At 46.0% G+C, this 9,827-nt stretch overlaps 1 protein-coding gene across 1 annotated transcript; it reads right to left on the reverse strand.

The window, feature by feature from the left end:
- Positions 1–236: 236 nt before the first annotated feature.
- On the reverse strand, positions 237–6,787 carry PQBP1 (polyglutamine binding protein 1). Its single transcript, XM_079958623.1, has 7 exons — positions 6,634–6,787; positions 4,704–4,834; positions 4,161–4,272; positions 2,681–2,790; positions 1,744–1,857; positions 1,522–1,582; positions 237–448 (listed from the first exon to the last, which is right to left on the reverse strand). The coding sequence occupies exons 2-7, from the start codon at positions 4,768–4,770 to the stop codon at positions 292–294; spliced, it is 621 nt and encodes a 206-aa protein (XP_079814749.1). The 5' UTR covers positions 4,771–4,834; positions 6,634–6,787; the 3' UTR covers positions 237–291.
- Positions 6,788–9,827: the final 3,040 nt, after the last annotated feature.

The following is a 9,827-nucleotide window of genomic DNA, read 5'->3' on the forward strand; positions in this document are numbered from 1 at the left end:
AGACTTCAGAGAAGTGTGACTAGCCCAAGGTCACCCAGCAGCTGAATGGAAGAGTGGGGAAGCGAACCCGGTTCACCAGATTACGAGTCTACCACTCTTAACCACTACACCACACTGGCAAGAGCTGGACTCCCAATGCTTGGAGGGCTGCATGTTCCCCCAGCTTCCTGCATTGAGCCTCTTCTGTGCACAGCGAGTTCCATTATTACGATACACAGCAAAGCCACTCGCGTAACTTGTTTTCCTCTAGCTTTATTATCAAATACATTAGGGAAGGGGGAAATGAGCATCTCAGTCCTGCTGCTTGGCCCGCGAAGCTTCCGCATTAGCGCGCAAAACTGCACCAGGGCTTGGGTAGGGACGCTGCTGGAAGAGTGGGCCAGCTGCCGTGGTATCTGCGCCAGTCTTGGCTTCGTTTCTTTTCGGCAGCCCAGTGGACCAGGTTCCCCTAGAATGGGAAAGAGCAGGGATGTCAGAAACAATGTTAGCCAGCCACACCTCACGCTCAGCCTGTTCTCAGTTATAGCTTCCCTGACACATAGCCCCTGTTTTGCCTCAATTTCCCTGCCTGGATGGCAATACATCTGTGCCCCTGCTTCTCATTTCCTAGACTTCACTGTAAGATAAGGAGTCGAATCTCTCTAAGTGAGTGAAGACACCTTAAAAATACCACCACACTTTCAAAATTCTATGAACAATGTACAGAAACAACATTCAGGTCTCTTGTGTGTGCTGCCCAATGTTACAGGAGGTCAGTAATTTTGGAGATAGAATTAGACTTTCCGGAAACAGCTTTTAAAAAGTAAGTTTCTAGCTCCCGATGAGTAAAAAATAAGCTTCTCGGTTTATGGGCAATGGCTGCTACAACCTTAGAAGGCAAAGAAGTTGCTGAAAAGGGTTTTCCAGGATTGGGTTTTTTACTGCTCTGTAAAGTTCTCTTTTTTGTTCCTTCCCACGGCTAGAACAACTTCATTGTGAGATTATGCAAAAACCAAGTTAAACTCTGCAAATGTTATTAACCGATGGAAGCTTCACAACTCTGCCTCTGAGGGCAACATTTTAAGTACTTATTCTGGGACTAGTGCTTTAATCATCTGTTTCTCATGCTCTAACATTTGTCTGCAATGGTGGTCCAATTGCTCTTAGACAGCATTGGGCTGGGGTAAGAAGGTTGCTCACTGGGTTAAGAGGACTGCAGCAGGAAGTGCAGAGGGGACAGGCTTGTGAACACTGAAAGCTCTTTTTAATGATTTCGCTGCAATTTTACTTACCAAGGAAAACTAAATGGTATTCATTTAGCCAAAATATCTCTTGACTTCCCAAGTCATGTTACAGCTTTTTAGCACCCTTCGCTTTTGGAATTTGAAAAATTCAACACACCCTAGTGCTGAAGGCTGAATCCAAGACCTCCATCTTGCAAAGCACAAGCTCTGCCAATGAACCGGAGACCTCTGCCCATGCCTGTGGTGCCCCAGTCTACCATTGCTGAGCTCCCCACCCTCCCATTCTCAGCAGACTCACCGGGGAGCATCCGAGTAAGCGCTGGGGTCCATGGGGTCAAGTTCTTCATCCTTCCGGCTTGCTGTGGAGGACAGACAAGAGGAATGCAGGAGTTTGGCCACTGCCCACACTTCCCATGCTCCCCCTTCCCCATTGGCAAATGGATCCCAGAAGCCCTCCCTCAAGCCCTTGGGAAATCCTTCTGATGGCTGGCAGGGTCCCACAGTGGGGAGTGGCCCTTACGCTTCTTGCTCTTGGGGTAGGGGGCCAGCTCCTCCCGTCTGTGGTAGCGGCGCTCCTTCAGCTCTTCCCGCTCCACCTTCTCATGCAACGAGTGCTCCATTTTCTCCTCGGCATCTGGGGGAGATGCATGAAGCTTGCATTACAGTACTCAAATTTAGCTTCCCCTTGGCCCAAACCTGGACCTTTTTTACATAGTAAAGTCACAACTGCACTTGTTGCTGGGCTTCGAGAATTCTCCAGCACGTATGAAAACTGTCATTTGCCACGTCTCGGAAATCTCTGGAAGGTGGATTAAGTCAGGATGTGCTGAGCTACCCAAAACCAGTCCAGAGGTCCAAAATCCACTTAAGAGTCCTCATCAGCTGCCTTCCCAAAACGCATTGCTATCAAAGCAGAAATCCCCTCTCCCTGCACTCTCTTAGACACTAGATTTATGGAGTTGCCAACTGATCATGAAAGTCAGCTTGGCTTGCTCCTGTGTCTTTAGCTGCAACTTAGTGTGTAGAGATCAGCAGATGAAGTTTTTCACGACTTAAAGTGTTATCTGCTGGTGCAGAGATTAACTTGGTGGTTCTCAAACTTTTTTCTCTGGGCCACACATTCAGAATAAAAATTTGCTCGTGCCACACCAATTTTTTAATTGATAAGAAATACATTGGAAAACAAAAAGAAACAACTCCTAGCAGTGCTTGATTTACAACATAGAACACAACTACAGTCCACCATATCCCTATGGCTCAACGCAGATAAGAAATGTAAAATATGCTTGATAATATCAGACATGCATTAACCCCAGCAACCAAATATCAGATCGCACAGGACCGGGGTTTTCCTCCCTCTTCCACCAAGCTAGACTCAAACCTTTCCCCCTTAGCTTCACCTCCACATCATTCAAAATCAGCACATGCAATCCAAAAGCAAATGTAGGCAGCCTCACCTAAATTGCTCTTCAGTTTCTTAGCTGCTTTGGTCACCACTGAGCTAGGATCATTGGGCGAAAGCCACGAAACCAGATCCGTCTTTACGTTCCAATAGTAAGGGAGGCCGCTATGAAAGAAGACCAAACCATGAGTAAGCCACCATGCTTTTTGTTTTGTCCCCGTAGGGATGAGGAACCTATTGCCCTCCAGATGTTACTTGGCTTCAACTCCCATCAGCCCCAGCCACCTTTGCCAAGAGGGCTAATGAGAAGTGCAATCCCAACAGCCTCCTCATGCCTGTCTGTGGATTTCATAGGCCACTGGCACTCACTTCAGAGAATCTCAGGAACAGGAGCTTCAACTGCTCTCATTTACCAGGACACACACTCCTGTTGGGTCCATGGACAAAAGTAGATGCTGGAGCTAGGGTTTCAGTTTCATTAACTAAATAAATATCCTGGCTTGCTTCTCACCCACCAACCCCTTTCTGAACAAATTAAATGGATTCTTAATTGTCTTCCATCCAGGCACTGATGGGCCCATTTAGCTTCAATAACTCTGCAATAAATGGGACTCCCAGACACTGTTGTGCTTTCTGTTTGTTCGCTTGTAACTTATTTGTTGATTTATTATTTGGGGGCAGGTTTTGTTTGTGTGTGTTTGTTGTTCTTTTCTTATGTATTTTGTATTTTTATCTTGTATTTTTATTCTGCGAACCTCCCTGAGATCTATGGATGAAGGGCAGTATATAAATTTTATAAATATTAAGTCATCATGAGTATGAGATTAACAGATACATTTTCCCCACTACACACTTGAAAGCTGAAACCATAATTGAGAACTATTAACTATAACCTCACACCACTTTTACAAGTCTAGTAGGATATAACAGCTTGACTAGTGCTGAGAGTTCGAAACTCCCATTGTTCTAGGCACATTAGCGCAAGCAGTTTCTGAGCTCTGGGTGCAGTACTGCGCTTAAGAGTGCCTAAGATCTCAGATTAAAACTGCAGAGTGGAAGGAAAAGAGGACCATTTTCTGCCTCCCCACTTCCAGCTGAAGACTGGAGAAGAGACCCTCTTAAGAATATACGGGGAGGTGGGCTGGGGAAGGACTAGACCATGTGAAAAATGCACAGAATATTTTAGCTGCAGTTCATTCATTTTCAGCTTTGTATTCCTGTTATAAAAAAAGCATGCTTGGACATTCCGTTGCTGCACCCATAACCTTGGCTTAAGGTACTGTTTGCCTCCTAGCTGTCATATCTCAGTTTTTAATGCTGCTGAAGACATGGGTGGGGAATCTTTTTCACTGACAACCTTCCTGGGGTAGTAAGCAGTAGCGGACAGGCTAGATAGAGGCAAGGAGGAGGCAACATTACAGGCATAAGTGCAAGAAGGGCTTGGGGGGGGGAGTGTAGCTTGGGGAGGCAGAAGCATGACTTGGGGAGAGCCATATTCAAGCTCTGAACCTGAGATTCCCCACCACAGCTCTTACCAGGCAGGGTCGATGACTTTGTACCAGTTCGGTGGCAGGTTCTCAATCCTAGTAGCTTCATAATCAATGTGATCGTCATCATAATCTTCTGCAATAATTTCTTCCTCTGGCTCTGACAGAAGAGAGGGCCCGAAGAAAACGGGATTAGGCTTGGAAAAAATATGTGGGCAAGATGTAGTAAAGGCTCATGAGCCAGATTATTTGAGATGAACTGTTCTGTTCTGTTCCTTTATGCAAAGCCTAGACAAGCATCCTCCACCTCAGGGGTAGGCAACCTAAGGCCCATGGGCTGGATGCAGCCCAATCGCCTTCTCAATGTGGCCCACGGATGGTCCAGGAATCAGTGTGTTTTTACATGAGTAGAATGTGTCCTTTTATTTAAAATGCATCTCTGGGTTATTTGTGGGACATAGGAATTCGTTCATTTCCCTCCCCAAAATATAGTCCGGCCCACCACATGGTCTGAGGGATGGTGGACCGGCCCACAGCTGAAAAAGGTTGCTGACCCCTGCTCTAGCTAACCAAGGATACCTCTGTACTTACCAGGCTCTACATGCTTCAAGAGCCCTCGCCTGGCCAGGCGGGACTGCAGAGCCACTGGCAGTGGCATTAGGAACTTTAGGAACTATTCAAGCTGAGGCAGGTGGACAAGCCTTTCCTCTAGTTCCCTGTTCCTAAGCAGAGAAGGAAAAAAATAACACATTACATTTTGTGACATTTGAGTATCTCCTCCTTGCTTCCTACATTCCAGGAATAACCTGTAAGCTTCCCTACCAGAGTTTCTACTCCATTTCTCCCCACATTCTTTTCCTGACAACACGGAGCTACACAAAACCTTTCATGGCACTGCCAACTCCCATTCCTGGGAGTTTGGTGACAACTGCTGCACCACACAATGAGTTCCTCTATACACCTTCATGGACAGTTTAGGAACTAACATGAACTTGTGTGTATGAGCAAAGGGAAAGGGCGTGATGTAGTCTGCAGCAGGGGTCTGGGGAAAATTGTTTGACTGAATAGATTCAATGCTTATCTGTCTGCCTTTGTCTACAGGTTAAGTTTCTTACTCTTCTGCATGCTACTTCATTGCACTCTCCAGTTTAGCAGAAATATCCCGGGATTTATTTGAAGCATTTAAACCTGCCCTTTAGCCCCAAAGGCTCCCTAATCACTTCCATTACCATTTGATTCCCTTAAGCCTAGGTGAATGAGAACGCCTAAACACAGATAGTGATGGCGCCAGGCATGTCTCCCTGGGGAGCACATCCCATAGGCAGGCAACCACTGCTGAGAAGGCCTGTTCTCATATCACCACCCTCCACACCTCCCTCAGAGGAGAGCCTTGGATAACGCTGGCAAGGTCCAGGTTAGAGGATCATGCATGAGGCTAGTTCTTGCTGAAGTTTCATTAGTACATCAAGCTTGCAGCTCAGCAACATCTGAGGCCTAGCGCTCACCAAACTGGTAAACTCACATCTGAGCTGTGCCACTTTAGACAATGCATGGGCGCTGCCAAGGGAAGTGGTGGGCAGAGAGAAGGCTCCCTGCATGCAGAAATCTAGCATCCTGGCAAGGGCAAACAACAAGAGTCCTGGCAAGTATATAGAAACCTGTATTTCGTGGGTTCAGTAAAATACTCAGTGGTCTGTAATGTGTCAACCTTCGAGGTCCCATATAATAATAATGATAATGTTGTTGTTGTTGTTTAGTCGTTTAGTCGTGTCCGCCTCTTCGTGACCCCCTGGACCAGAGCACGCCAGGCACTCCTGTCCTCCACTGCCCCCCGCAGCTTGGTCAGACTCATGCTGGTAACCTCGAAAACACTATCCAACCATCTCGTCCTCTGTCGCCCCCTTCTCCTTGTGCCCTCCATCTTTCCCAACATCAGGGTCTTCTCCAGGGAGTCTTCTCTTCTCATGATAATAATAATGATAATAATAAAAACAAAATAAAAAAATTCCTTCCAGTAGCACCTTGAAGACCAACTAAGTTAGTTCTTGGTATGAGCTTTCGTGTGCATGCACACTTCTTCAGATACACATGTGTGCATGCACACGAAAGCTCATACCAAGAACTAACTTAGTTGGTCTTTAAGGTGCTACTGGAAGGAATTTTTTTATTTTGTTTTGACTATGGCAGACCAACACGGCTACCTATCTGTAAATGATAATAATAATGATAATAATAATAATAGTAGAATTTATATACCACCCTATAACCACACACACACACACACACACACACACACACACTGCTTCTGATGCAACACAACAAGCCGTCCTGGAAAACATTAGGGAAGGGGGTTCGAGCTTGGTTGCCTTACATGCTAGCTTTCTACGTGCAAGGTCTGGCAGGCGAGGCGCCCGCTCGCCGCCTCAGGGAGAGACAGCTCGACCCTCAGCCGCCCTCCGCGACCCCCCCGCGGCAAAGGGCCTCCCCTCAGGACCCCAGCCCCCATATATCTCCCCCCTACCGCGGCGCGGCCAACCCGCCTCTCGGCAATACCCGCCTCAACGCAAGCCGGGGAAGCTCAGTCTTCCTTCGGGTCGAGCGAGACTCTCTTTCATCTCCCGCCCCCAGCACGTGACGCGCCTCGACCAATCATCGTATAACGAAGGCATAGCCCGCCTGGGCCCCTTCCCGTCTTGAAAGTATTTGAGCAATAACAGGGATGGGGGGGGAGGGGGAAAGCCCATCCCGTCCAATCCCAAGAAAGGAATCCCAACTGGGCCCACCCACTTTCGACTTACTCTTAGCCAATCAATCAGAGATTTGGTTTGCTTCTCCAATGAGCGGGGGAGTGAAGCCCCCGAGAGCCCGCCTTCTCTTTGATTGGCCGCGGGTATTGCAGAGGAGGACCATAGAGGCAGTAATGAAGAGTCGTTCACCGCCATCCATCCTCTTTCTTGGCACTTCTGAAGTGACGTGGAACCGCATCTCCCCTGCAGAGTGACATTCAGGTTTTGCATCCACAGCAGTGACTAGAGGAGCAATGACTGCTGGGAGGAGCGCAGAGAGAAGAAACGCATCTGAATTGGGCCCACCTGCATCTGCAGCGGCACAACCAGATGCCTTCATTTGCAAGAAAACATGTCTCTCCCATATCAGTCTCTAACAGCCACAGCCAGTGTCGGATTTACATATAAGCTAAAAAAACTACAGTCATACCTCCTGTTGCGTTTGCTTCAGGTTGAGCGTTTTCTTTTTTTTAAAAAATAATTTTTTATTAAGATTTTAAAAATTACAGAAAAAAAACAAGAAAAATAATAACAATCAAAGAAAAAACAAGAAAAAACAATACATATAAAAAAGAAGAAAACATCATCAAAAAACAGAAAACAGAAAAAGAAAAACAAAAAAAGAACAAATCCAACATCACTTACTTATATTCACTTATTTCCTTGACCTCCTCACGCCTCCCGTTTTTGTATTCTATTTCAATTTGTTATTTCAGCAAATCCTTCCAACCCTATTTTTATCTTAATAATTTATCTTAATATACTATAATTTAACATTCTCTCTTTCACCAACTCATTTTTACTTAATCCTTTATATCATTTCCACTAAAACCACATAATTTTCTTTTCCCAACATCTTTCTAACAGTCCTTAATTTTACAATATTTTTGAAGATAAACTTTAAATTTTTCCCAATCTTCTTCCACCGACTCTTCTCCTTGGTCCCGGATTCTGCCAGTCATCTCAGCCAGTTCCATGTACTCCATCACCTTCATCTGCCATTCTTCCCGGGTGGGTAGATCTTGTGTTTTCCAAAACTTTGCGATGAGTATTCTTGCTGCTGTTGTGGCGTACATAAAAAAAGTTCCATCCTCCTTTCGCACCAATTGGCCGACCATGCCAGGTTGAGCGTTTTCAGGTTGCGCCCCGCGGTGACCCGGAAGTAACGGAACAGGTTACTTCCGGGTTTTGCCGCTCGCACATGCGCAGACACTCAGACACTCAAAATGACGTCCCGCGCATGCGCAGAAGTGGCGAATCGCAACACGCAGGTGTGGGTTGCGTTCTGCTCAGGTTGGGAACGGGCTTCCGGAACGGATCCCGTTCACAACCAGAGGTACCACTGTATAGCTTAGGGCCCCAAAAAATGTAAAGGGAAAAAACCCAGAATGTACATTTCCAACATATAAGGTAAAAAACAAATAAAGCAACAGTGTTTTGTGTTGTGCAGGCTCCTATGATGTAAGTAATGGGCCCCGTCTGCTAGCCTGCTCCCTAAAATATCACTGGTTTGCTCATTTCTATATATAGGGTGTCTACATTCTGCATGGACTGGTTGCATGGCAGCATGTGCAAATAGATTTGGAAACCTATTAGGTCCATAAATTACCATATAACATATATTCAACACAAAAAACAGCAACAATTTGTTGTTGACAAAGAACAGCTGGACAAAGGGCCCCATTACCTTCAGTAGCTTAGGGTCTCATCAAACCTTAATACGGCACTGGCCACAGCAGACACTAACTCTCCAACATTTGGACTTTACCTTCGAAGACACACTCCTCCACTGACTCCCGAGACAGAAGGATGCCAACAAATATACTCATGCATGTGCATATACATCTTCTTTGACGATCACTCGCAGGCGAGTAAGATTGTCTTCCATGAACAAGGTCTTAACAGTGAGTCTGTAAGGATCCGTACATCCTTCCACAGTGGGGACATAGGTTTCTGATGGGAGTTGATCATGATGAAGGCTTGCCAAGCATGCCTTCCTCTTAGCACGTTTCTCCCTTTCATCCTGAGTTTGAGTGTCTTCAAAGTCCATTGCACTTGTACCTTTGGTAAAGGCTGTTCTCCAACTGGGGCGCTTGCAGGCCAGTGTTCCCCAATTGTCAGTGTTTAGGGACGCGGGTGGCGCTGTGGGTTAAACCACTGAGCCTAGGGCTTGCTGATTGGAAGATCGCAGTTCGAATCCCCACGACGAGGTGAGCTCCTGTTGCTCAGTCCCTGCTCCTGCCAACCTAGCAGTTCAAAAGCATGTCCAAGTGCAAGTAGATAAATAGGTACCGCTCCAATGGGAAGGTAAACGGCATTTCCGTGCGCTGCTCTGGTTCACCAGAAGTGGCTTAGTCCTGCTGGCCACATGACCTGGAAGCTGTACGCCGGCTCCCTCGGCCAATAAAGCGAGATGAGCGCCGCAAACCCAGAGTTGGTCACGACTGGACCTAATGGTCAGGGGTCCCTTTACCTTACATACTACATTTTTAAAGATTTGCCTTGAGAGAGTCTTTAAACCTTTTTTGTTGAGCAGCAGCATTACGCTTTCCATTTTAAAGTTTGGAACAGAGTGGCTGCTTTGGAAGATGATAATCAGGCATCCGCACAACATGGCCAGTCCAAAGAACTTGATGTTGAAGAATCATTGCTTCAACACTGGTGATCTTTGCTTCTTCCAGTACATGGACTTGTACATTTCACTTGTCTCTCCAAGTGATGCGTAAAATTTTCTGGAGACACGGTTGATGGAGGAGTTGGAAATGGTGTTTATAAGTGGTACATATACACATACCACAGAGCTTCCAATATATAAAGAGATGCTATGTTGCATCTAAATCATTTTTTTTAATGGAATGCAGGCTTTCTCATATATATAATTTATTTTCCATTTAACATTATACATTCACATCATCATTATCCACTATAC

The sequence above is a fragment of the Podarcis cretensis genome (assembly GCF_951804945.1).
Source record: "Podarcis cretensis genome assembly, chromosome: 17".
Classification (NCBI taxonomy): Eukaryota; Metazoa; Chordata; class Lepidosauria; order Squamata; family Lacertidae; genus Podarcis; species Podarcis cretensis.

Coding starts and splice junctions, on each gene's coding strand:
- PQBP1 (XM_079958623.1), bottom strand. CDS start 4,770: ATGCCACTGCCAGTGGCTCTGCAGTCCCGCCTGGCCAGGCGAGGGCTC. Junction 2,791..4,160: donor AAAGTCATCGACCCTGCCTG/GTAAGAGCTGTG, acceptor CTTCTTTCATAG/CGGCCTCCCTTACTATTGGA. Junction 449..1,521: donor GCTTACTCGGATGCTCCCCG/GTGAGTCTGCTG, acceptor TTCCCATTCTAG/GGGAACCTGGTCCACTGGGC.